This window comes from Wolffia australiana, chromosome 10 (assembly GCF_029677425.1).
Source record: "Wolffia australiana isolate 7733 chromosome 10, ASM2967742v1".
Classification (NCBI taxonomy): Eukaryota; Viridiplantae; Streptophyta; class Magnoliopsida; order Alismatales; family Araceae; genus Wolffia; species Wolffia australiana.
Window position 1 is genome coordinate 11,294,191 of NC_135844.1, and position 27,785 is coordinate 11,321,975.

At 40.9% G+C, this 27,785-nt stretch overlaps 1 protein-coding gene across 2 annotated transcripts; it reads left to right on the top strand.

Annotated features, from left to right (window-relative positions):
- PDR2 (phosphate deficiency response 2) lies at nucleotides 1–24,588 on the top strand. 2 transcript variants are annotated; one of them, XM_078581586.1, is made up of 22 exons: nucleotides 1–63; nucleotides 4,483–4,806; nucleotides 5,451–5,543; nucleotides 13,951–14,147; nucleotides 16,227–16,299; nucleotides 16,382–16,554; nucleotides 16,647–16,818; nucleotides 17,713–17,817; nucleotides 17,889–17,999; nucleotides 18,082–18,168; nucleotides 18,247–18,429; nucleotides 18,507–18,557; nucleotides 18,673–18,798; nucleotides 18,889–18,968; nucleotides 19,323–19,431; nucleotides 19,812–19,940; nucleotides 20,726–20,791; nucleotides 20,960–21,031; nucleotides 22,056–22,207; nucleotides 22,324–22,435; nucleotides 22,509–22,625; nucleotides 23,398–24,588. In XM_078581586.1, the coding sequence occupies exons 2-22, from the start codon at nucleotides 4,558–4,560 to the stop codon at nucleotides 24,445–24,447; spliced, it is 3,507 nt and encodes a 1,168-aa protein (XP_078437712.1). In that variant the 5' UTR covers nucleotides 1–63; nucleotides 4,483–4,557; the 3' UTR covers nucleotides 24,448–24,588. The 2 variants fall into 2 exon arrangements, with proteins under 2 accessions (XP_078437712.1, XP_078437713.1); XM_078581587.1 differs by lacking the exon at nucleotides 1–63 and adding an exon at nucleotides 835–856.
- Nucleotides 24,589–27,785: the final 3,197 nt, after the last annotated feature.

The following is a 27,785-nucleotide window of genomic DNA, read 5'->3' on the forward strand; positions in this document are numbered from 1 at the left end:
TAATACTTTCATTCTACGATTCTTCTTCCAATCGCCGCCGCCCGTCGCCCGCGTAGTAGAGAGGTATAATTTTTCTGTTCGTCTCTGTAATCTCTTTTACCTATACACGAGTAATACGAAGAAATCATTCAAGGAAGATCTCTTGTTCTCCACTTATTTTGGATTCTAGGCGCCTTGGTTTTAAAAAAAATCTTTTTTTTACTGTCTGATGACTTACTGGTGTTCAAATTGGCCGAGGAGATCAATTCAGTTATTATCGTGGTCGCTGATTGAAAAAAAATTCGGGGGGAGTGTTGAATTAGTGTTGTTTTAATTGCCCGAGGCGATTTATTCAATGAGGGTTGCGGTTGCTGCTTATTGTTCTCGAGATTTGAATCTCGTGGTGTAGTTCTATCTGGGTGTGCAATTCTGTTCACATGTTTCTCTTTAATCTTGCTATTTTGTCTTCCCTAGGTGATGTAACTTAGAGAAACCCTAAACAATGTGTTAGATACTATAATTATCTAAGATGTCTTCCCCCGGTGATTCGTTCTTTCTAGGGTGTCTGCCGTAGATGATGCATTTCTGTTCATACGTTTCTTCTTAAACTCACTATTTTGTCTTTTCCCTACATGATGCAACTTAGACTCACCGTGTAATGTCGGAAATTTTCTTTGGCGTGTCCTCTTTTTTTCAAAAGAGCATGTCAATTAGGGTTTCGATTTGGGTATTTTCCTTACGACGCAGGTTAAAATGAACTGAGCCGCGCTGATGATTATTCTGCTGGCAGTCTCACCAGACTTTAGTACATGCCTGACCACCACTGTTATAATTTTACCCTATAAATTTTTCCCTTGGGCCACATCAGTCAGACAAGGTAGTAAACAACTGTCAATATTCCTGTTAATTTCCATTAATCTTGCAAAGACATTTTTCTTTCAAAAAGAAAATCCTGCATTGACACTGTTCCTTGAGCAAATGTGGTTGCCTTCCCTTATTTGACTAAATCAACGATTTTTAGCTACTACTTGATTTGAGCTTTTCAAGAACATACCGTCTACTTGCCCTCAAAGGAGGCCGGTAAATCGATTATGCCAAGTTGGGCGTGGGAACCCCTCTCCCTGCGAGGGGGATCTATATATAAGCAAGAGAGAGAGAGGAGACTGGGGGAAATTTTTCATGAAGGGATTTCTCTATTAGTCGGCCATGGCTGAAGGCTGGAAAGCAGAGGCACCTGCTGCTGCAAAGGAGAGGGACTGTCCGTCCTTTCTCAATGTCTTTCTCCTATCTTCTTCTTCTCTCATCAGTATCAGAGACTTTACCTCCTCGGATCTGCTACTGGATTTGAAATTCTATAATTCTGACTATTCCTTTCTCTCAGTTATTGCTAAATTTCTATTTTGGGAAATATTTTTCGAGTAACTTTTTCTCGGAATTCCAATCCGTACCTCATCGGTAGGGAACAGCACGTCCGGGACGTGACGCCCGTGACGTGACGGGATGGATGATGACACGTGACGAACGGTGACATGGCGAACTATTCGTCACGTCACCGTCTCGTCACGCGTCCGAGGATGTTTAAAATTTCGTCACGTTCCCGTCACGCATCACATGTTCCTCCTTCTGTCACGTCACCGTCACTGTGACGCCATCCCCGTCACCGTCACCGTCACCGTGACGCCATCCCCGTCACCGGTGATGGAAATAATGTTAATGCCTACGGATTTGGATACTTCAGCCGGAAAGCATCTGGGATGGTGTCGTCCTGGTGGCCAATACGCAGCTTCTCGACACAGTTTTCATCAGCCGTAGGTTGTCTCTGCACCGATCCTCCTCCACGCCTTCCTCTGCGATCTGAATTCCTTCTCCCTCAATTGAGACTCTACTCTCTTCTCCGTAGATCTGTATCCTGTTCCTCACGAAATTGCCGAATCGACAAGCGACATTCTCTTTCCGACATCTCTAGTTTGCGATATCTCCTTGTCCAGCTCTCAATCTTCGCCGAGAACCGCCATCGCCGCTCCCTCTCCTTCTCGAGATCCTCGGAAGGGAACCCTTTTTCCCGTTCTACCGATTCCCCTTATTATAAATCTGTTTTATGCTGCAGATGCTTAGGAATATAATATTATTTGCGAAGTTAATATCGTCGGATAAATGTACTTTTAATGATAATTTTGTTCACTTTTCTTCCAACAAATTAATTATTATATTCTTCAATTTTTCAATCACGAACTTACTTAATAAATTATCTACATTCCAAATTTTAAGTCAATAATTTGATTATCATTACATATTAAACCATACGTCAAAAAATCGTTCATTTTTTACACATATCTCGGGAACAAATTAATTATTAACATCTCTTTAATACAAAAATAAAGGTGTATTAAAATTACGTCACGGTCGTCGTCCGTGACGGACATTTCGTCACGTCACGTGTCCGGACTACCCCGTCACCATCACGTCACCATCACGGACAACCCGTCACGCGTCACCGTCACCGTCACGCCTCATCCAATTCATCACTGTCACCGTCACGTCATCCGTCACACGTCCGTCACGGTGACGTGTGACGTGACGGATGACGTTTGATGATCCCTACTCATCGGTATCAGTGCCCATATTTGAATTGTTCTTATGGATTTAGCCATTCTTCCTTTTCTATTAAAAAAGTTGCTTGGCGATCAACCACCACAGTAACTGTCAAATCTGTCATGTACAGTTGAGAACTATCTCTTATTCATTAATATAGGAAGGACGCTGATCTGGATCCGGAGAACTCATGGCAAATTGAGGGGTTGTTTTCATAAGCTGATTTCTCTGAACTTATCTTGTCAACCAAATTAAGTTTCCTGAGTAAAGTTATGCCTGGTCTCCACCTGTTTTAAAATTTTACCCATTGATTTCCAGTCATCATAGGTTATGAGCTGCTATTGGACTGCTCGGAGCTTTTTGGAGTTTCAGACTGGATTTTGCGATTTCTCTCAATGTCCTTTTTATGCAAATCTCAGTTTCTATTTCTTGCGTCAGAATCTTTTCGAGAAATATTTGTTTTCTCCCACTCCGTTTGCTCTTTCCCTTGAGAAAAAACAAACAGCATTCAAAAAGCAGGATTTCTGATGGTTTCATGCTGGCAAAAGATTCAGCAATAATGAAATGCCCTGTACATAAGACACTGGAAATGTTTTGGCGATGGTATGTATTGTACACTGCAGAAGCCTGAGTATTTGGGACAGCTTGAAGAAGATGGCTGGACAATATAAAACAACTCTCTTTTACTTAAATCTATTTCAAATAAAGGAAATAAAATTGTTGAGTCAGGTCCTAGCCAATGATGATGCTTGGCTTAGACTGTTTTTCTGTTAATGATGATAAAAAAAATGAAAAGGGCTTATAGTTACGAAGCCTTTTTTAAACATTAACAATTAAAATTTAATGATTTGGTGTTGGCTGATCCATGTGTCTCCCTGGATACATTTGTATTATGGGTGGTGGTCATGAGATAATGTTGAAATTCATTGGATGCTCCTTTGATCTCCTAAGAATGCTTTTCTCTCCGGCCCTCTTCTGGGAAGGGCTGGCACCTAGGGTTGAACAGATCCAAAAAGGGCACATTTTCTCATTCACTGGGCTGGTTAAATATGTTAAGACTCCCCTGGTCGACCCTTAAGAATCTCCAGTAGACTCCTCTGAAGGACGATAATATCTCAAGAAGGGAGGTAGAATGCCTGGTAAACCCAAAGTGAAGTCTTGCAAAAGGGGAACGGGACAATACTAGGAAGAAGTATCGTGAAGGAAGAAGTGAGGATGGGAAGAGTACACTCAAAAGGGATATGTGGAGGGTTGTGGCCGAATCGGCCTCGCCCCTTCTGGTGCAGAGGATCTCCCACCAGACCGCGTTCAGGCGACCAAGAAGATAGCTCAATGCCCTTCCTCTTTATTTTCGTTTCTTTATTTGTAGCCTCCCCTCCCGCCAGTTATTCAAAAATGTTCCACGTATTTATGGCGATCCATACGTGTGATGCTTCATCTTCTTCGGGGCGCTTGTCAACGGGTGCCTCTTCGTCTTCTCTGGTACGTCCTTGGAAGATGCTTATCAAAATACGAGCGAATAAAAACGGCAAGTGGGCCCCTCTCGCTTACGTCACTTATTCTGAGACTAAGTCACATGACGCACTTAAACGTGTGCCACTAAAAGCGTGGGCCACATACATCAGTTTAACGCTAATATAATAAAAGGATCATGGACCACTTATAGTACATGGCCCATTTATGGAAATTGATTGAAATGAAAATAATAAAAAAGATAAACACCTTGAATCAACAGAAAATCTATTGCATTCTGTTATTTTCTGCATTCTGGGCCTCCTATTTTATTCAAATTGCATTTGTGGTAGCCTCTGACTAAATTTATTTATTCATTTCTTTATTTGGTGTCTTAAATATGCCCCTCTTTTAGCTGCAATATTTTTAAAGATGAGTAAAATGATGTTGATTTTGCAGGGCAATGCTAGCATTTGATTCTTGAGAGTGTTCCTTTTCTAAGTGATAACAGTTGTGAACTCGTTCCTGGATTAAATGCCGAAGTTTCATTTTGGTGGGAAAACTGTCGAAGGAATTGACTTGCTGAAGAGAAGACATTGGGCATGGCGGCTGGACGTGTGGCCATTTGCTCTTATATACATTGCCTGGCTGTTCATAGTGGTTCCGAGCATCGATTCAACTGATTCTCTTATCGTGCTGGGGGGACTTGTGCTTTCTCATATTCTGGTGCTGCTTTTTACTGCTTGGTCCGTGGATTTTAAGTGCCTTGTCCAATTCAATAAGGTACAATTATAGGAAATTCCAGTTTGCTTATTTATCATTCACCGTTGTATCTGATGTATTTTATGACATTAAATATCACATACTATTGTTTAGTTTGGCTGATAAAAATTATTGGAAATTTATTTTTGACCAAATTTTCTTCCTCTGAGAAAATCAAGTGTACTTCAATGCCTCCAAACTAGTCTTTCTATTGGCATTGAATATTGATAAAGCTTCTAAGAAGTCAAACAGGTGACTGGTGTAAAATTCTTTGAAACTGTTGCTGGTTTGATACGTTAATATATTTCTTGCTTTTGATGATTCTACTGATCGACAGTTTTCTCAATCAAAGAGTAACAAGTTGAGGGCCTCATGGCATCTTGGTTCCCTCGAGGTGTAAACAGATAAGGGAGGGGTAGACCATGTAAGAGGAGAGCTTTAGCTCTCTTCACCTGTACCTTTAGGTGGTTACCACTTTGTCTGGGTGACCGCCTTAAATCATTTTCTTTATAAAAAAAGAGTTACACGATTTGGTCCCCATGAATGACTTTTTCATCTTGGTTAAATATGTAATGTGCAAAAGTCTGTCAACCTGCTTTTTGTAAAAAATTATTCTACGAGATTAGGGATGCTAGTCTTCTCATTGACTACCGTTGCATTGTTAGGTTGAAGCTGTACATCTTGCAGATACATGCAAAGTAACACCTGCAAAATTTTCTGGATCTAAAGAAATTGTTCCCCTGCACTTCCGCAAGCATGTAAGATTGTATCTCTCACTTTGTTGTTCAAATGTTCTTTGCTTCCATTTTTTAGTTTATTAATAATTGATGTTCGTTATGGATAATGAAATTTAGGCAGGGATGGATTTTATCAACTTCTTTCGAAGATCTGAACTTAGGGATTGTTTCCTTTACTATGCTCACCTTTTCTAACCTATGTCAGTTTTAAATATTCAAAATTGTCACCTGAATGGGAGTGCAAAGGTCAGACATGACTGTAATTAGTGTGGCTGAGGTTTAAATTTTTTTTTTTTTTGAACTATAACTAGGGATGAACACCCGATGAATCGGTGAACCTCCCATTTGGACCATAGAGGCCCTATACACTCCTTTCAGTCATCTTCAATATCTCCCTACACCTCCCGTCGCATGGGATGACCATGCGGCCATAATTCCTTCTGCTTCATGTATTGCTCCATCTGTAGAAGCCCTTCTTCCTCGGAACACCACCTCGTTTCTATGTAACCAAATGGCCCACAACACCGCTAGAGCTCGGCTCTCGTCCTTGTTTCCTCTACCGGCGCAATTCTGTGCCGAGTCCCAAAAAGCCACTTCAGATGTCACCTTCAACCTTAGAAGTGGCTGGCTGGCCCAAACCGTGCGAGCAAAGGAGCATTCAAAGAAGAGATGGTTGCAATCTTCCTCCCGGTTCATACATAGCACGCATTGTGGCGAAGTATCTGGGTATATTCTTTTGCGAAAGACTCTGGTCATTAATTTTTTCCTTGCTAGCAGCCATCCAAAAAATCTTGTCTTCAATGGGACTCTTTGTCGCCTTATGAACCTGCATGCACTGACTAGTACCCTGTCATCCTCTTGCCCCTGTCAGATCATCGTATAAGCCTTTCGAACCGAAAAGGGGCCATTTGTCCACTCCCACCTGTCCTTTTCTCCATCCTCTGGTCTTAACTGTAATAGGGATTGCTGCATATCGATGAGCTCGGACACATGCTGGTCAGATAAGGCCCCATGTATGATCGGGTTCCACGCTCCCTCCCAGCAGTTACACACATGGGCTGAGGTTTAATTTTGAGGGTACATTTTTCTTTTTGAGGATCTGTACATCAACATGCCAATATTAAATAAATGTCATACCTCTGTTGACATGCACTTGTACAAATGTTGGTAAGAAATCATCGTCTCATAAGATTAAAGTGTCAGAGCCGTATGTCGCGCTATAGGAGGCTCTCACTGAAAAGGGATCTTCTTTTCATGCGGTTGCACCATAATGCCACACTGGGCCTTGCCCCTTATAAAAGTCTGCATATAAATTGATCGGATCTCATAAGGAAACCATTACAATTATTCAAAGGTATCAGTTAAATATAGAAAGCATGAAATGTGAGACATAGCAAGTGGGGGAAACAGGTAGAATTGACTAAGTGATAAGTTATTTGTCATTTTTGGAATGCATTGTTTTAACCTCTTATTAAAAACTGTCTATGTAACGGCATAAAATGGCGTTACATAGACCTACTTTTACAAGTCTGAAGTGAGAAATAGTGACTCTGTTTTCTAGAAATGCTTTTTTCTAATGCCATTGTTTTTGAAGAAATAATGACTGTGTTTTGTAGTGACTCTCTTATTCAAATTTACACGTTTCTTTTCTGTTGATGATTGTCGCAGAAGATTTTCTGTCCTTTTTGTTCTTGTTCCAACATTTTGTCCTTTTTGCCTTTTTTGTGGAATGGCCTTTTTTTGGTGTATTTTCTTGTCTAGTTGGCTGCTTTTTTTGGGAAGAGATGTGTTAGAGTCCTGGTCAACAAGGCTCAGTTAATGACTGAGCTTTAACTGAGAAAATAATCGATTCTTTAAAATCTGCAAATACCTCCTTGTAAGGTTATTAGACTTAAGGGGGAACTTACTAATCTTCGTCGAAGGAGCAGCCAACAGAAAATTTTCAACTTAAGGGGGAACTGTTGTTGCCATGTGATGCGACACTCATTGAGGATCATCGGTTCCTCCTGTGTCTGTCTGCAGCTGAGCTTTGCATAAGAATTCTGTCTTCAATGTGCCCAGGGGGGACCATGCGTCTAGCCAAAACTGGAATGCTGTGCCATCTCCTAGCTTGGCATCGAAGAAATCACGCACTTGGGGAAACACATGCCTCAGCCTTGCTAGAATGCAGAGGCTGCTTGGACTGGATATCCATAAATGTCCCAGTCCAAGCTCGAGCCATATGTCTTTCAAAACTCGCGTAGCCATTGCAGTATCCTGTCCCATAAGTCTTTACACCCTCTTGGCCAGTAATGCTAGGTTGAGGTCTTGTAATTCAGTACTCCAGCCGGTCTGCTCACTATATCCCACGATACGAGGCCCATCCCCCTCCCTTTCCTCTGATCCTGAACTTTTCCATAAAAATCTTCTGATCATACCTTCAAAACAATTCTTGGTCACCACTGACAGTTTCAACACTAAGAGGTAGAAAATGGGAATCACTGACAACGCATGGCACCGATCGTCCCCGTCTCAACAACACTCTGGTTTGCCATCCCTCCAATGGGGACCCAGATATTTCATGGGAAGTGAACCACTAGGTGTCCCCAAGGCTCTAAAACAGAGGGCTTCCTCCGCTTGCCATAATTTGAAACCAACAGAGGCTGATTTGGTGCGGTTAATCTTTAGTCCCGAACGGTCCCCAAAAAGGTCTAGCAGGTTTGATAAGTTCTTAGCCTCTTCCTCAGCCCCTTCTATGAATAAAAGTGGTATTTTCCGCATATTTTAGAAGAGGAATACCTGCTGGAAAACTGGATGTCTGAAAACCTTTCAGTAGCCTGTTTGAACAAGCGGCTGTTGGGCTGATAGCAAGGGCATCCACGGCCAAGACAAAGAGTAGCAGGGCTAAAGGGCATCCTTGTCTAACCCCTCGTTCTAGTTGAATCCAGCCTCCTTCAGGGCGTCTGTTCATCAGCGTTGCGAAAGAGTGGGATGTAATACATCTTTTTGGCAACCCCATCCATTTTGCTGGATAACCTTGGCGCCGTGAAAAGGCCCATAAGAAATCCTAGTCAAGGCAGTCGCATACCTTTGCTAAATACTCTTTGTTCATGAACCCTCTTACTTTCAATCTTTTTCACGCAGTCAAGATTTCTGATGTGCCAATTGCACCATCAGTCACTTGCTATCCTGGAATAAAGGTGGATTGGGAAGGACCTATCAAGTCTCAAATCACCTCCCTGATTCGGTTAGCGAAAACCTTAATTATGATAAGATATATGGAGTTGGATAGTGCGATAGGCAGAAAATCTCCCACTCTTGTGGCTTCTCAACATTTTGGAAGACGTACCAAATAAGCACGGGTGATTTTTCCAGCCCGAAATTCCTTGTCAAAATTCCTCCATGGTAGCCATTACCTTTATTGTCTCCCAAAAGACATTGTAGAAAAAGACTGGGAGGCCATCAGGCTTGGGAGCTCCTCCCACCGTTTAGTCCCTTGATTGCGGCTAGGACTTCTGTCTCTGAGACAGGACTCACCAGCTCTCCCTGTTGTACCTCATTCAGTCTATTTGCTCCTCCAACGCTCCACCTTCATTGGTGTCTATCCTCTCGTCGTGAGAAGCTCCTAAAGTGATTTGTCAATGCTCTGCCAACAGCTTGGTACCCACGTACTCTTGGTTTCCTGCGTGTACCCTCAATATCTGATTTGTTCGCTTCCTCCCATTTGCCATGAGATGGAAGAATCTTGTATTGGCATCTCCCTCCTTTAACCACCATTGTCTCAACCTCTGCCACCAATCCATCGCCACTTCCTTATCCTCTGCTATTGTCTCTCTATGTTTACAATGCTCTTTTGCTTCCTCCAGTTCTAAACGTCTATTATCTTCTAGGTCATTCAAGACCATGATTTTGGCTAGAGCTTCGAATCTCCTTCTATTATGCTTCTCCCTTATATGTTTTCTCAATTCCAAGAGGTGGTTGTGTAGGCCTCCAATTTTGTTGGACAGGCTTACAGTGGCTGACTGCTGTTATAGACCTTTTGTCCACCATCTTGCGATCTCTTCCTTGAAGCCCGCCTCTTGAAGCCAAGATCTGTCGATTTTAGAATATGTAGAACATGAGGTTCTCTCTTGTGAATGCCAAATTATTGTAGTGTGGTTTGACAAAGGTCAAGGAAGCGACCGCACGTCTGCTAGCGGGAATTGTTCGAGGAGCTCCACCGAGCATAGAAATCGATCCAGCTGCGAAAGAGTTGTAGGGCCTGCCAAGCTCCCCCATTTGTATGTGCAATCCCCCAGCCCCATTTTCTTGAGAGACGCCTCTGCGATGAGTGCCCGTAATTCTTCAAATCCTGAGTCCTGTCCTCCCGCTCCATTATGTCTGTCTTCTGCCTCAAGCTTCACATAAAACTCACCCCTGAACATTAGTGGTAAACCTTGGTATTTTGAGACCAACTCCGCCATCTTTCCCCAGAGGGATGCCCTAAGAACTGGGTTCATTGGCCAATTGACTGAGATGACCACCAGCTGAAAGTCGTCCCTTCTCTTCAATTGTACCGTTACATTAAAAGTCCCCTCCTACGGTCTTCTTTGGAAAACATTGTCTCATTACATGCCACCATCAATCCTCTAGAGAGTTCACAAGCAAATACCCAATGAGGAATTTCCCACCCGCAATTCTCCAATCCGGCACCTCACACTTTTCCAAAATGGTGTCCTGCAAGCACACCACATTGGCTCCCCGTTTGCGTAGGTATCTCCCCACTATACCTCTTCTCCGCTCATCACGGAGTCCTCGCACATTCCATGATATGCATTTCATGGGCATATTAGACCAGCCCCTTCCTTGCTTTTCTCCGCCGCTATCCTGATCAATCTGATACTGTTTGGATCCAAGAGCTGGACTCCATGTCTTCTTTCCCCTGGCATCCGACTAGCAGCTCATCCACAGCTATATGGTCATCTGTCTCAATGTTCGTCTCGTACATGGGCTTCTTGCTTTTTCGATCATACTTTCCATGTATGGGCTTCTTGCCTTTTCGACCTCTGCTCTGTTCATACTCCTCTCATTCTGTTCCTTTATTTTTTCTCAACAGTGGGCTGCTCCTCTCAGGTTCCCCACTGCTCCAATAATTGACCTGCCTTGCCTGCTTCCGCAAAATGAAGGCAAACTCCTTTCCCAGAAACCAGCCACATTATTAAGACCCCGCTAAGGGTTTACCAGAGACGGAAGTTGAAAAGGCCCCCTGACGTTTCAACTTCCCCGGGGGACGCTTCGACTTCCCTGCTAAGGGTTTACCAGAGACGGAAGTCGAAAAGGCCCCCTGGCGTTTCAACTTCCCCGGGGGACGCTTCGACTTCCCCGGGGGACGTTTCGGCTCCCGACCAACCCTCTATTTAAGAGAGGAGACCAGGGAGCTGGGAGGCATGAAGAAAATCCTATCGTGAGTCCTCTCCCTTCTCTCTCTCTCACCCTTTTCCCCCGACCCTAACTCCTCTCCTTTCCTGTTCCTACAGCGACCTTCAACCCTGCCACCAAGCCTCCTGGCGACAAGGGGAGCAAGCTTGCTCCGTCCATTCCTTTCCGTTTCCCTCTATCTTTTTCCATCTTTTCCCATTTGTTCTGTGTTCGAACTTGGTTGAGGACAACATTTTGGAGTTTTCATTACGAGTATCAGTGGGTCTCAACACACACCTTCGCGCATGTCTCATCCCATACAAACCATCGTTTTCTTCTATTGTCGATGAGTTTGCCAAATATATCCCGCTTCATGATTGACCAGCCTATGTGCAATAATCTTGTTGCTCTGAGCTTGGTTCCTCCCACCATTTTTACTCTCTCTCGTTCGGTCACGCCAGCAGGATGCTTGCCCTCCGGGATGACCCTCTCATCTTGTAAATCTATATGCTTTCGTCTAGTCTTCTACTGGGTGTTTGGCATGCTATCCTTCAGTTGTGTGGTATCTGCTAGTGGGGTTTGTGATGTCGAAGAGGCCTGAGATGCCATGGTCTCCTCGAGGTCCTCTCTGTTCATGGTTGTTGTCCTGTTGGATTCTTGATTTACTGCCATCAGCAGACCCTCCAACAGTTGTGGGATGCTCATGTTGTGTCTCCATCAATAAGATTGCCTTTCTTGGGCAGCTCCTTGTCTCCGTCCCTCGTAGCTAGAGTGGTGGTGCTGATGGGGGATGGCACATTGACACGCTCACCCTACATGTACCTTCTGGCAGTCGTAGCATAAGCCGAGGTGGAAATGAGAGACTGCCGTCCACATCAACTTCTAGTGTTGCAGCATTTGGGTCACCATAGTCCAAACCTGTTGATATAATATGACGTAGTCGACCAAAGGGTCTGACTAGGGCCATTAGTACAGTATGAACACGATACCCCATTGGTGTCCCACGAAGCTCAAAAATGATCCTCTGAGTTTCATTGTAGAGAGTCTCATCACGGGGAAGCAGTTGATGCCATCTTATCAATCCATTCACTGAGGCTGGTTGTGTCCAACCGCACACCAACACGTGAGCTGCCATAGACACCTCCGTAAGAAGAGATCTCCTGTGTCCAATCTCCAGAGCTCGCTTTTGACCTCTTCATAATCCTTGGGTCCTTTCACCACTTTTCCGAGAAGACATTCTTGGAAAGACTGTTTGTGGGCATTCGCCCTCGCCTTCGGCTCAGTCCCTTCCAGTGGGGTCCGTAAGTCTCTCCCTTGCGCTTTGACTCTTGGAATCTCCCTCATTGAAGCAATTTGGCCCGCCATAATTCTCACTCTTTGTTTTTGCCTTCTCGAGTCGCTCGGTTTGTCATTAGTGCTTTTCCCCTTGGGTCGACCTGGGAAGGGCCGAAAGGAAACTTCTCAAATTGTCAAGTACTGGAGCTACTGTTTCCAACATAGCCTCAATTCAGCAGCTGCCTCTCAGACTCTCGGTTGGTGAGTCTTGCATAGTAATTCATCTCCGTGACTTGTCTTTCTCTACTCTGACCGACTTTTACTTGGGAGGCCCCTTGTGTGTCTGCTTGTTGTGATGGGATGCCCTAAGGTGGAAATTCCCTGAGGGCTTGGTGATCTTGGTTTGGCCATGGGTGAAGGAGAGAAGTTGGCTCTGTAGTATATTCATGTTGGGTACTTGCTGTTCCTCTCCTCCCGCCAGTCCATGGGAATTGAGTCTCCCCACTTTGGTGAACTTTATGGACTGACGACAGAGTGCTTCCCCCTATGTGATGGCGACTCCAGTGGTCGCCATTTAAGGCTCTATTCATTTCTTTTACAAGTCACAGGGGGGTCTTCGCCAGAGTGTCAGGGAGGTCTGCTGGCAAGCATGCACGTCGCCCATGGCAGGGAGTCTGCCGGGTTGGGTGATCAGGCGCCCGCGGCAAGGGGGTCTGCGGGGGTGGGGGGGTTGATCAGGCGCCTGCAGCAGGGAGTCTGCCCGGGGGGGGGGGGGGTGGGGGGGGTCGCCTGCGCTGGAGTGGGGGTGGATGAATCAGAAATGATGAGTGGTCATCTTTTGGTTTTGAGTGCCCCTTTGTCTGCTCGATCTGGGCCACTCAAGCGCAGCTGGAAACGACGTCGGAGGAGGTATTTTGGGAGTTTTTAAGGCGAGGAAGCCCTAGGAGGAGGGAGGAGGGGGGCAGAGCGATGACAGAGCTCTGGGAAATATGGCTACACTGCAATGAGGAAATATTTAGGGGACGTAAGGTGACCAAGGATGGGCTTGCTCATGAGATCGAGGGCCTCATGGCATCATGGTTCCCTCGAGGGGTATTCAGATAAAGGAGGGGTTGGCCGTATAAAAGAAGAGTTTAGCTATCTTCACATGTAACTTTGGGTGGTTACCGCTTTGTCGGTTGACTGCCTTAAATCACTTTTCAGAAAAAAAATCTTTTGGTTTCTTGGCACGAGTAGCTGTATCCGGCTGTCACGAGCGCAAGAACATCTGATTCAGAAGTTCTTGAGGCCTAGGACTTTCTAACTTTTCATCATCTTCATTTATTTTCCTTCTTGCTTCATCATCTTTTCCTTGACTAATGTTGGATCTACATGGGGATTGTTACTAGATGCCTAATAAATCTCCTTTGATTTCAGAACTCAGAGATTAAGCATAATATATGTAAAAGTGATAGGGGGAAGGAAATATTGGATGCCGAAAAACTACATTGTTTTTCAGATGTTCACTTAGGTAGGAAGGACATATTTTGATCTTATAAGATATGTTGAAGTGATAGCTACTAGGCGTTTTTATTACGTCTTTTTCTGTCATCTAATTAAAATGTGAGAGAATAGCCACTGAATAAACAATGTAGTTACATCAACTTCTACTGTTCTGCGGTAAAAAACTACTTATGTTTTTAATGAAGATGATCGTCTGCTAATTAAGACGTGTGCTTTTCTGTTATGTTTCCTTGTAAACGGTAATTAACCTCGGTTGGGGTATTTTCTTGTCTAGCTAGCAGGTTCATCGACAGGAAATGTGGAAGAAGTCTTTTTTGATTTCAGAAAGCAGATATTTATTTTTTCGGAGGACGGGGCCTTCTCTAAGCTTCCTTACCCCACGAAAGAAACATTTGGATATTACCTGAAGAGCACAGGTCATGGAACTGAAGCAAAAGTCAAAACTTCGACTGAGAAATGGGGTAGAAACGTGTAAGCACTTGGATATTTCTTTTATTCCCGGCTGTGTCAGTTCATGTATCAGGGTTAATTCGTACTTATTTAAGATGAAACATGTGGGCTTATTTTCCTTCGTTTGATTGAGGCATGCTATGGATGTATTATGTTTATTCCAAAATTAGCAGATAATTACAGAGATTGGAGCTCAAAGTTGAGCTTTTTTCTTCCGTTGATGTATTTGAGCTCGAATTGTATCGATTGAGTAAAAATTGATGCAGGTCACTCGTTATTGGCAGATCATTCTCGTGTTTTTTTCCGGAACCATCTTTTTCGCAAAATGAATGATTTTAATAATTTAGTTGAGCAATGGTCATTAATTTTTCTTGCATCTTATCTGTGTAATATTTTCACAATTAAAGAAAACTATGAAATAAGATATACCTCATTATGTCAGTTATATTGTTTCTTACTATCCTTAATTGTTTGATTGATGATACTTGTCTTATCGTCTTTTGATTGAATGATAATTTATGTGCATTTGGCAATGTGGTGGCTTAATTTACCTAGATCTCAGAGAGAATGATACACTCCCAGGGTATCAATGGTAAATTCGGGATATTTGAATATAGAAATCCAGAAGAAATCTGGGAATACAGTGTCATGTGAAGATAAGATGGGAATCAGAAGTAGATCTAGACGGCTCCTCCTTCAGGAGAAGCTCCTTCTCGACCTCGGGGCGGTTCTTCCTCCAGGCGAATTCCCCTCCTACTGCTCCAGCCTCCTTGACCTCTCACCGTCAAGCCTTGATTTCAAGAAAATGATCTGACATACCTGAATGAGTCGCCCTTATTTATAGGGATTAGTTGCCACCTTTCCCGCCTTAGTTAACTTGTCTGGTCAACAGTCTGTTGACCAGATCTGTGTCTTGTCCTCTGGTATTTCTTGGAATAAAGTCTATCAGAGAAGGAAGAGAATGTCTATGGTTCAGTAGATAGAAATGAGAGGAAAAAAGGATAAATTGCTCTATTTCCCATGGACCTTGATGGCCCCTTTGACTGTTAGCAGAAGTTGGTCCCTCTGGAACTAAAGCCTAGGGTTCGTGGATGGATGGCGGACTATATTTTTTTTTCTCCGTATATGGTCATGGTCAGTAGCCAGTCCGGATTACAAACGGTCCCTGATGGGACAGAACCAATTCGGTGGCGGAACCAATCAGGGACTGATTTCAGTGCTTTCCCGTCCATTAAGAATCGGTCCCTGACCACATCTTGAATTAATATGGTTTTCCACTTAACGCATTGCCCAGTTAATCAGACTGTAGTCCATCGGCTCCAAACCTGCATCTGATTTCGTCCATGACCGTGGACGGTGGATGGTGGAAACCGGAACCAGTCCCCAGTCGATAACCATAACCAATGAGATCTTTTAGGATCGGATCCGAAAAGAGACGGGAGCCATTTGAGACAGTTTGGTTCTGGTCCTAGACAGATGACAGAACAAATGTCTCTACAGTCTCTTCCTGTTTGTCCCATAGCTGCTGCTGTCAGCAGTCCTCGAGCCTTATTATAATCTAATATTACATCTTTCTGGGTTTAAATGCAAACGAAAAGGAAAAACAATATGTTGCTAACATCTAAGTAGAGAAAATCCACTTATCGAACATATAAATCCAAACCCAATTCAAGATCCTGTGAGATTCGTACAAAGAATGTCACCACAAGATACTGAAATGAAAGGGAGAATTCTTACAGAATTTTCCCGTCTCTGGATGCTGGTGCTCCTGTAACCGCTCCAATCGGACACTTCTTGAAATTAAATTTCAATGATCCCCTTTTCCCTGCGTTCCCTATATTTGAAGGACGTCCACACGTGTGAGGTTCTCTTCACGTGCTTCCAGCTGTCAGGCTCATCTTTTGAGTCTTCTGCAATACGTTCTTGAAAATAACGCATATAAATTGATGAGCACCAGTCTTCTGCTTTTACTATTCTTAGGTTGTATTTTGACTGGCAGTTATCTCTAGCACTATTATATTGTTTTTAGTTATTTGTAGTTGGACAAATTTCTGAAAGGAATAACCGTAAGAGCTCATATTATCATTCTATACCACATAGGTTTGAATATCCACGACCCACATTTCAAAAACTGATGAAAGAGCAATGCATGGAGCCATTCTTCGTCTTCCAGGTTAGGCAAAATTTGAATTTTCTATTAACCTGGTTCTCTTAATTCTGTATTTATTTGGTTTAACACCAATCTGGATCCGCAGGTCTTCTGTGTGGGTTTGTGGTGCATGGATGAGTACTGGTATTATAGTCTGTTCACTCTGTTCATGTTGTTCATGTTTGAATCAACAATGGCGAAGAGTAGGTTAAAGACCCTTACAGAGCTGAGACGTGTGAACATGGATTCTCAAACACTAATGGTCTACCGTTGTGGGAAGTCAGTATTCAATTTCGTTTGATACCATTATAGTTTACATTTTCTAAATTTATCTTAGTGGTTCATCATTTTATATTGTCTATTTATTGAAGATGGGTAAGGGTTCCTGGAACGGATCTCCTTCCTGGAGATGTCGTTTCGATTGGCCGGGGCTCAGGTCAGGGCGGAGACGAGAAGACTGTTCCTGCAGATATGCTTATTTTAGCTGGCAGCGCTATTGTCAATGAAGCGATTCTCACCGGGGAGTCTACTCCTCAATGGAAGGTGGTCCAGAGCTTTGAAACTTAATCAGTGTTATTTCAGAACCTTTTCTATTTGAAAGATCTACTATAGACTGCATGTTCCATGAGGTCTCGCTAATATGTTGTTTCTCAATCATCATTGTGGACAAAGCCAATGCTGTAATGTAGACTTAAATATTTGAGAGAATTCTGAAGGAAACCCTTTTCTTCTTTTATCATTAGTTCCCAGAAATATGAATGCATACTAATATCATTTAAATATTAACCTGAACACATCAATATTTTGAATGATGAACAACAAAATCTTGCACCTATGTTCTATTGTAACGGATTAGTTTGCTTCTGTAAATGGATAAAATAGATGAATTTTGAGTGTCTGGTTGACAAGAGATATCCGAAGTTTCTAACACTCTGTGATAATGTTGAAACCTTCTGTTGTGTTTGTCAAATGAACACGCCTTCTCCGAATGTTCCTGGATTAAATTGAAAATTTTGACGGTTATATTTCGCATGAGAAGTCAAAAAAACTCCTGACACATCTTTCTATCAAATGCTTCGGAGACTCTAGTAAGGTTTTTTTGTCTGCTATCTTCCACATCTCTCAAGTCGACGGGAATATAACATCCAGATATTTCATTCTTACGATTTATTGAGGAAGCACTCTTATCTCTAAGTCAGGTCTTTATTTCTCTTGACACCCTTATTTACAGCCTTGCACTGCATAAGACTGTGGGGAACCCTTAAAAAGGGTATAAGATAGGGATTCAAATGTTTTTTGTTATACTCGGCATTTATAAATTCCAACATAAAAAGCAAAGCATGAAAACAAAAGAAGTTCTCAAAGAACTTAAATATAAGCTCACGCTGAACTGCAAATATAATTGATAAGCTGATTCAAAACGTACCTTGGCATCAGGTTTCAATAATGGGGAGGACTCTGGGAGAGAAATTTTCTGCCAGAAGGGATAAAACCCACGTTCTTTTTGGAGGGACCAAAATCCTACAGCATACTGCGGACAAGGTATATCCATTGGTGACGATAATTTGGCTCTTTCATGTAATCTTTTTGAGGAACTTTTTTTTCTCTTTCAGTCTGGACATATTAAGACACCTGATGGAGGTTGTTTGGCCGTGGTTCTACGCACTGGATTTGAAACTAGCCAAGGAAAATTAATGCGTACCATCTTGTTTTCTACTGAAAGGGTGCGGTCGTGTTTGTCTAAGTTAAACTCTTTGCTTGTTTAATTGGCTGGGAATGTCCATTGAATCTCATTTACGATCTCAGGTTACTGCAAATAGCTGGGAAAGTGGGCTGTTTATTCTTTTTTTAGTTGTCTTTGCGTTGATTGCAGCCGGTTATGTGCTTAAAAAGGTAAAGTCGGATTTTATTGGCGTTAACCATAGTTTTTCCTTTTTTCAAACTAATGATATTTTGTTGGTCTCTGTTCAGGGCCTGGAGGATCCGACAAGGAGCAGATACAAACTTTTCCTGAGTTGTTCGCTGATTATTACATCTGTGATCCCCCCTGAGCTGCCAATGGAGCTGTCCATTGCTGTTAACACATCTTTAATTGCCCTAGCTCGCCGTGGAATATTCTGTACTGAACCTTTTCGAATTCCATTTGCTGGGAAGGTCGGTCAAACTATAATGAAAAAGATATTTTGTCACGCTATTCTGTCTGACTTCGTTTGTTGGCTTTTCTTTTCCAGGTTGACATCTGTTGCTTTGACAAGACAGGAACCCTTACATCTGATGATATGGTAAAATGAACAGGAATTAATTATTATTTTTTTAAAAAAACCAACAACTAGTTAAATATTTTCCTTTTATAGAGTGTGTTTCTTTTCGTTCTCTAAATTTTCACACCTCTGTCAGGAATTTAGAGGAGTTTCAGGTTTGAACGGCAGTGATAGTTTAGAGACTGACATGAAAACTGTTCCATCTCGAGCCGTAGAGATTCTTGCTTCCTGCCATGCTCTGGTCTTTGTAGAAAACAAACTGGTTGGTAACTGAGTTATTATTTTACCTTTTTCAATTCGAGAATTATAATGCCTTTCCTTTGATTTTGCATTCTATATCCATTGGTTTAAGGTCGGGGATCCTCTTGAAAAGGCAGCACTGAAAGGAGTCGACTGGCTTTACACGTCTGATGAGAAGGCCACGCCCAGAAGGTAGGATTAGAGCTTTGCTGCTCTACTCTTTTTTCAGTTTGTTCTTAGTTTTTGGTTACCATGGTAGATCAGGTTTATTACAATCATTTGATATTTAGTGGATAACTACCGGGGTGATTATTGTGGTGGTCTCTTTGTTTGACACTGTGAGTCGGATCTTTCAAATTTTATATAGCGTGTCCTCTTATGATTTCCGTTGAATCCTTAAAAAATGATTTCCTTTGAATACATCCTGGATTGTGACACGCAGGACGGTAAATCTCTCTAGTACATAAATTTTTATTCATGTTGACAATGATGACATTAATGTTTGAAAATAGAGTATCAAAAGCTGATTTTCATTTACTGCACCAGGTCTGGCAGTAATTCAGTGCAGATTGTCCAGAGGCACCACTTTGCTTCACACCTGAAGAGAATGGCTGTTGTTGTGCGTATTCAGGATGACTTCTTTGCCTTTGTCAAGGTATTATCATGCCCCTGAAACTATCATCAAATGATGTTAGAATCAAGATTAAGCCATGAAATATTTGAAATAACCGGATATTCTTGTTATTGGCGTTTCAGTATCTTTCTGCTTCTTTCTTATGGTTCTACTTTCATCCTCTGAACATTGTAAAGCTTGTAGTACCACTCTGGATTACTAAACCTTAACTCTAAACGCTGAATGCTGAAATCTAGTCCTGAAGCCGTGGCCTTAAGATTGGTAGCCTGTTCTTCCGTATTTTCTCTCGTCTTTGCTAATTTCGATTTTGAGGAAGTTTTTTGTATTCAAATTTGAGTGCTTTCAAGAAATTGCAATTTGACAAATGTTGATCGCTGATCTCCTTTCTTCCTTCTATGCAGGGAGCTCCTGAAACTATTCAAGAAAGACTTAATGACTTGCCTCCGTCCTATGTGGAAACGTACAAGAAATATACTCGTCAGGGGTCCCGAGTGTTGTCCCTTGCTTACAAGGCTCTCCCCGAAATGGCTGTAAGAGGGCCACCATGCCTTGACTCCATGAATAAGCTTGCTCTTTTATTACTTTTCAGCTTTTATATTTTTTAGTTTAATGCTCGTTTAAATTATTCTACAAAGATAAAAACATAGAAGAAGGGTTTATTTGTAATTTATTAACCATGTGTGACATTGTATTTGTCAGCCCGAACCCTCACATCCCATAAGTCGTATATAAGGCCATGTAGGGAGATATTAATTCTTTTTACTAAATGGGCCCATTATCTATAGATCCGGCATCCTTTTGTACAAGTGGGCCTCCCCCACTTTCTTTTAATCAGTGAAATCTTTTTGAGTGCCTTGATTCATTTTACTTGCCGATCTGTAAGAGAACAGAGGGCCTAGATGACTGGCGAATCTCATGGTCAGCAGTCTTCATCTCCTGTTCTTGCGCTTGAAAATTTGCATGTGTTCCAAACGTATATTTGATCTTGTCTTCAACAATGAGAAGGGTTTCATGGAAGATCATTTACAGTAACAGGTTTTCTAATATCCTTTTATGTAGGGCCGATTTTTCTACCCTTTCTCTGCACCCTGGATTCCATTATTTCTATCTTAATGATATGTAACCCTTTAAACCTGTTTCTTGCGTTCTATCTTGAAAAATCTCATTTGATAAAGGTTCTCTGGATGATCGTCCTACATAAAATTAATGGCTGTTCACGGGTGCATCATAAAAAAATAGAAAATATTTCCCTGCCACTAATACATATTTTTATCATCATTTACATGTTGGATAACCTGTTTTTTTATGTAAACAGGTGAATGAAGCAAGAAATTTGGATAGAGATGTCGTGGAAAGTGGTTTAACTTTTGCTGGATTTGCAGTAAGCTGCCTTCACCTGTCTACCGAAATCTCCTGTGATTTTTTCTGTAAATTGAGTTCTTTAGTCATGGGCGGGAATAAAGATTCTATTCCCCATAATTTCTATTTTTCATGCATGTATTCATCATGAGGTTAACCTTGAGTCTTTAATTTGGGGGTGCTTTTTCAGGTTTTTAACTGCCCCATAAGGTTAGATTCCGCTTCTGTTTTGTCTGAGCTGAAAGGATCGTCACATGATTTGGTAGGTAGCTTTGACTTGTTTTCTCTAGATTAATTTGTCTTATTTGGCTTTTTCTAATATTTTCCAAGCATTGTGTTGTTTTCTTAGAAATAAGGAACTCAGGGTTCATGTGGAAAGTAAATAGAGCACTTTTTATCAAATAAAATTGCAAATATGGTACAGTTACTTTTTTCATAGATTCTCTTGATGATGGTGCTACGACCCCGTCGTATCTAGGCCTCTTTCGCCATTTAGTCCAATAGGGGCATTTAGGTCATTTGGACCTTTTGTAATCCCTCTAAATAGAGCAACCCTCCCTTGAGGAGGGTAGCCAAGAAGTATCACAAAGTTGTGTTTGGCTCCCTCCGGCGATGTCCATTCCGCCGGACCCCTCTCGTAGGCGACGCCCATTCCGCCTCCCTCCTCCTGCCATAGTCCATCCCGGCACGCCGACGTCCATTCCGGCGACTTCACCCTCCCCTCTTATCTTCTCCCCGATACGAACTGGACAGGTTCGTATCAGATGGCTATCTTTCATAGTTATCATCATTTCTCCGCAGTGATGATGATGATGATAAGTCGTCATTGTCATCCATAGCCACCAATGACGATGAGAGTCACCATCGTCACCCTGGGGAAGGCAAATGGCAATGATGATGACGACGCATGATTGTCATCCATAGCTGCAGACAATGACAAGTCATCATCACCCTAGAGATAACATGTGGCGATGTCAAACCATTATCACTGTTGCTGGATGCTGAGAGAGAGGTGAAAGAGAGTCGCATTTCGAGAAAAATATTCTTTGAATTATACTTGTCATCCTAGTGCAGACAAATGATGAAGTCTATGATGACTTATTGTTATCTTGGTTGCCGAATACTATATTTAGTATTGTTTCGTTTGAGAGGAATGTACGTTTCTTTAATTTTTTTAATTTTTACCTGTATCTGAGTTTACCCTCTGAAAGTCTGTATATTCTTGCTCGTGTTTTTATACGGAATGTATTCATAAGCTGTGGATTTTTGATGGAATCTCACCTCAGGTGATGATCACTGGAGATCAAGCCCTGACAGCATGCCATGTTGCTAGTCAAGTTCATATAATCTCGAAGCCGGCGTTGATCCTTGTTCCGGTGAAAAGTACGGGTTCTTTTGAGTGGAATTCTCCTGATGAAACTGAAAGGATTCCTTACAGGTCCGTTCCATAATGACATTTCAAGGAGGGCAAAAATAGTCAAGAAACTTACTTCCATTTAATTAAACAGAAAGTTAGAATTATTTTGCAATCGATTTGTCTTATTTTTTGGGCAGTGATGAGCAAGTAGACTTTCTTTCCGAGTCCCATGACCTTTGCATAGGGGGGGATTGCTTTGAAATGTTGCTTAGGACAGGTGCTGTTCTCCAAGTCATACCTTATGTTAAGGTAGGTTTACGTTGATAATCTTTTATTAAATCTTCTATTTCTCGAAGATATGTATAAGATTATTTGGCATCAGGTATTTGCCCGGGTCACCCCTGACCAAAAGGAGCTTATTCTGACTACCTTGAAAACGGTGGGAAGAATGACTCTAATGTGTGGTGATGGAACTAATGACGTTGGGGCTTTAAAACAGGTAATTCTCTCTCTGCGTTCCCCATCATCTTTCATTTTAAAATTTTGGTTTCTTCTTTCGTCAACTTTAATCAATAAACGTAAATATAAGAAACTGTATTCTTACCTCTGATTTGGAAGATAAACAATGGCTCGTCTAATTAGGTGCACTAGGATAATAAACTATGATTCTTTTAACTGTGTTGTTTGGATTTTTTTCTGAAGAAAGTTTTGTGGATCAATGGAGATTCGTTACCAAATTAGTGAACTCAACCCTCTGATTAAAAGATTAATTGATAATTGTAGAGAAAGATCTTTTGGCTGAAAGTCCATGGACATATTTAGTGTCATACAAAGTTTGTTTAAACAAATATTAAAAGGGTCTGAAGTTCATTTGATTAGGAAAACATGTTAAAGTCTTAGGCTTCTGAAATTAGAGAGTCAGAAGTGTGATCAAGAATTCAATTAGGAAATTAAATTTGATATTTCTTTTGCAATATATTGACAGAATTTGCGAGATTTCTAAATTTTCTTTACATACCGAAAACAATTTTGGCGGCAGTCTAAAACTTGGTCATCTCTGATTATGTAATTTATTTTGAATGTCCTGGTTTGAAACATTTATTATTCGTTGAGATCATTTTGGAAACGTGTTGGCGCCATCTTTCTTTTCTCATTTTGAATTTGTTCATTCATCAAGTTAAATAATCTCCTCAAAAGATGGACACAAAATACAAGTATTCTATGAGCACACTAGGTTAATAAGTTCAAACTTATCGGTTATTACTGTATAGGCCCACGTCGGAGTTGCGCTCTTGAATGCCATCCCGCCTGATCAAACAGACAAATCCTCGCCATCAAAGCCCGATCAGAAGGCCGTGAAGCCAAAGAAGCAGAGATCCACATCTGAGGTTTCAACTTCAAACAATAACCCAACTCCAGCAGCCTCCCACCATCTCACACCGGCTGAGAAACAGCGTCAAAAGCTGAAGAAAATGTTAGAGGAAATGAACAACGAGGACGACAGCCGGGCCCCGCCAATCGTCAAGCTTGGCGACGCCTCGATGGCATCGCCATTCACGGCGAAGCATGCCTCGGTCAAACCCACCGTAGACATCATCCGGCAAGGCAGGAGCACCCTGGTCACCACCCTCCAGATGTTCAAAATCCTCGGTCTCAACTGCCTCGCCACCGCTTACGTCCTTAGTGTCATGTACCTCGACGGCGTCAAGCTCGGCGACGTCCAGGCCACGATCAGCGGCGTCTTCACCGCCGCTTTCTTCCTCTTCATCTCCCACGCCCGCCCTTTGACTGCCCTCTCGGCCGAGCGGCCCCACCCACACATCTTCTGCTCGTACGTCTTCCTCTCCCTCCTCGGTCAGTTCGCCATGCACTTGCTCTTCCTCGTCTCGGCAGTCAACGAAGCGGCCAAGTTCATGCCCGAGGAGTGCATAGAACCGGACTCCGAGTTCCACCCGAACCTGGTCAACACCGTGTCGTACATGGTCAACATGATGATCCAAGTGGCGACTTTCGCTGTGAATTACATGGGGCATCCTTTCAACCAGAGTATATCTGAGAACAGGCCGTTCAAGATTGCCTTGCTTTCGGCGGTCGTCTTCTTCACCGTCATAACGTCGGACGTCGTAAGGGGTCTCAATGATTGGTTGAAGCTCGTGCCTTTGCCGGAGGGGATGAGAGATAAACTGCTTCTGTGGGCGGGGCTCATGTTCTTGGGCTGCTATGCTTGGGAGGGCCTCTTGAGATACGCGTTCCCGGGCCGAATGCCTGAATGGAAAAAGAAGCAGAGGAAGGTTGCCATCCAGCAGAAGAAACAGGTATGAAACCCCTGTTCTGATAAGCATTTCTTTGTTTAGTTCTAATTTCTTGGTGCAGATCAAAGATTTTTCGTGTTATTTATTTTCACTCATAATTATTCTGACGCACGTCGATGAAAATGGGTCCTGAAGACGATTATTTTTTCATCTTTTTAACTGTATTTGATCTCCGTTTTTAGTTGTCTTTTGGTCTGGTGAGTTGACGACGCTTTGATCACTTCATAAAGTTATATGATATATACTTTTTCTTGATTTCGGATCACTCTTTTTCTGTTGTTTGGACATTACAAATGTTAGATTTCAGTGAGTTTCAAATTTGATTTCTTTTTATGGGCTGCCTCTTTTTTACGTATTAATAATTTTGTGCAAATACCAAAAACCTAGAATCTTACATAAAAATGTGGTGAATTTAAACTTGAATAGAATGTGATAAATTGGAGTACTTAAGATAATCATATTTGCTACAGGATATTTTAGATTTAGTAGTATAGATAATACATTTTATTACTTATTTTGAATATAACAGCTTTATTTGATTTTTTACAAACTGAATTGGTCTACGTGAAGTCCATTGTCATACACTCCAATGCGAATCAGGAAATGTGATTAAATAGTTGTAATTGTTTTCAACAATTAGGGGTCAAGAATCATCAGTATGAGCTAAAGAGAAAACTTTGAAAGAGTGGTAGAGTCATACATTATATCCATAGGAGTCATTGTTACATAGTATACTTTTATCTTACCCTTATTTTAAAAACCAACCAATGGATGAACGAGTCAGTGCTGTAAAATTTGGAAATAGCAATTTATGTATTATTTTATAGCGACTTTCTAATAAATTTATATTGATAAGAATCAGTCTTTCATAATATGTTCCTATCATGAACTGGCTCTATTATATTCAACAATTAGGAGTCAATAATCATCAGTATAAGCTAATGAGAAAACTTTTAAACAATGGTAGAGTCATTAATTATATCCTTAAGAGCCATTGTTACATAGTAAACTCTTATCTTACCCTTATTTTAAAAATCAAGTGATGGATGCTTTATTCAACTCTGTAAAACTTGGAAATAGTAATTCATGTACTATTCTCTAATAAGATTATATTGATATGAATCGTGCTTCATGATATGTTCCTCTCGCTGAATTAATTTAAGTAGCAACCTACGGATTGAGGCTGCAGCAATTTTTCAAAGTATTAAGTCATGTATTATAAATTACCAAATTTGAAATAATTTAAAGAATGGTTGAGCCAAAAGTCATATCCTTATGAATTGTTTGTTGCATAATATTTTTCGAACGTTGACTCATTCTTCTAGTTGAAATATCAACCAAGGGATATATGAGATAATGCTCTCACTCTTCTAATTTAAATATCAACCAATCGATACATGAGATAGTGCCGTAAGATTTCAAGATTATAGGCCATGTATTTTTAAATGTATTTTTTAAAATCTAAATATAAGTTGAGTTATGAATTATATCCATAGGAGTCAATTCGCTACGAAACATAGTCATAACATGCACTCATTCTATTTTACTTAATTTCCAATCTATGAATGCCTGGGTAATGCTGTTAAGTTTAAGATACTAAGTCATGTACAATTAATTACTAATTTTTTCATATTTTAAAGAACACCTGAGTGGAAAATTATATTCTTAGGTATCATTTGTTGCATAATATGTTCCAATCATACACTCATTCCATTAATTTAAATGTCAACCTATGATAGCATGAGGTAATCTGTAAACTTTAAAAATATTAGATCATGACTTATTAAGCACCAATTCTGTAATATTTATAATAAAGGTTGAGTCATATGTTGTCTGTCTTTGTGAGATTTTATTTAAAACTCGTGCACATATCATATTATTATTTTGAAATTTCTAACTCGATTTATATTTAATATGATATTTTATTTAAAACTCATGTACTTATCATATTATTATTTTGATATTTCTAACTCGATTAATAGTTTTTATAAATAATGGATTAGTTTCTAGGCCTTTGTTATTACCAGACTCTATAATATTTGAAACATCTAAAAACAAAAAATCTGGTATTCAGAAAACTCAAGCATTAGATCCAATGAAAGACAAGTCAATAATGTTATGGAAAGATTATGGTTTCAGATGTAGAGACCCTAATGAAAACACAGATGAATGCACTACATTATTGCATGAAGCTGGTCATCTCATGCTCAATGAGTATTAAGGTAATCAATAAATTTGTGAAATTGTCGACTTCTTGCTCATTAATATTAGGAACTGACATAAGGATACATTGGGCTTCATTGATTACGCTCGTATTATTATGTACTGGAATCTGAATTTTATCATGCTTTTAGGATAATCATCAAGCCAATGAAACCAGCCTAGCTGGTTTCACAGTTTGTCTATCTTTGTGCCCAGCTGCTAATCAATGGCAATTTAATTTACATGGAACATTAGTATTTCTCACTAGTACTTAGTTCACGGTACGATAAGTTTTTTTCCAATATACATGTGAGCTTGCTCTCCCATTCCTATGATAAGGGTAACAAATTTCAAGTGGAACTATATCTCCCTGAAGTGATGTACCATAATAGAACAATGTCAGGGGTGACCTCATCCATGCTGATGGTAAATTGTACATATTCCATGGTAAATTGTTGATGAAGGTGCTGGTTCCAGTTACCACAACATTGTCCAGGATCTTAAATGTTAAGTTCTATGGTAAAGTGACACTCTATGCGCAAAGTGCTTTAAGACCATCATCCACACCTCATGACATGTGAATCTACATGATAACCTTCGAATCATTAGGTTGATAACATGAAATTATATTCTTCTGCATGAAAATAATTATATTATGTGTACAATCCGGCATAAAATGACAAACATATTTTAAGGTATATTCTAGTTGTTTGGATTTATTGATATTTTAATGATTTTTTGACGCCATGATCTTAAAAGCTCACGTTTTCTGAGTAGGAATATCTTTATGCATTTTTTTGAAATTCTATCAAGATATTAATTTCTCTAAGTAAGAATCTACATTTTATATAAATTCATGACTTACACTTTATTTAATGTTTTCTGGTCTTAAGTCCACACCACCTATGTCGCCATTTCATTTGATCTAATGTTGACTAATCATGAGTTTGGAAAAAAAATTGTGTCACTGCCATGTAGTTATTGAAAGCTTTATTTTATTTTCAAGTTAATGACATGCATCAGCGTGCCATTTAGCAAAAATAAAAAAAATTACGATGTGGTGTGTAGAGATATGTTGCCATTCCGCACGTTAAATATTAATTTAACATACCTTTAATGACTTTTAACTACCCTTAATTATATAA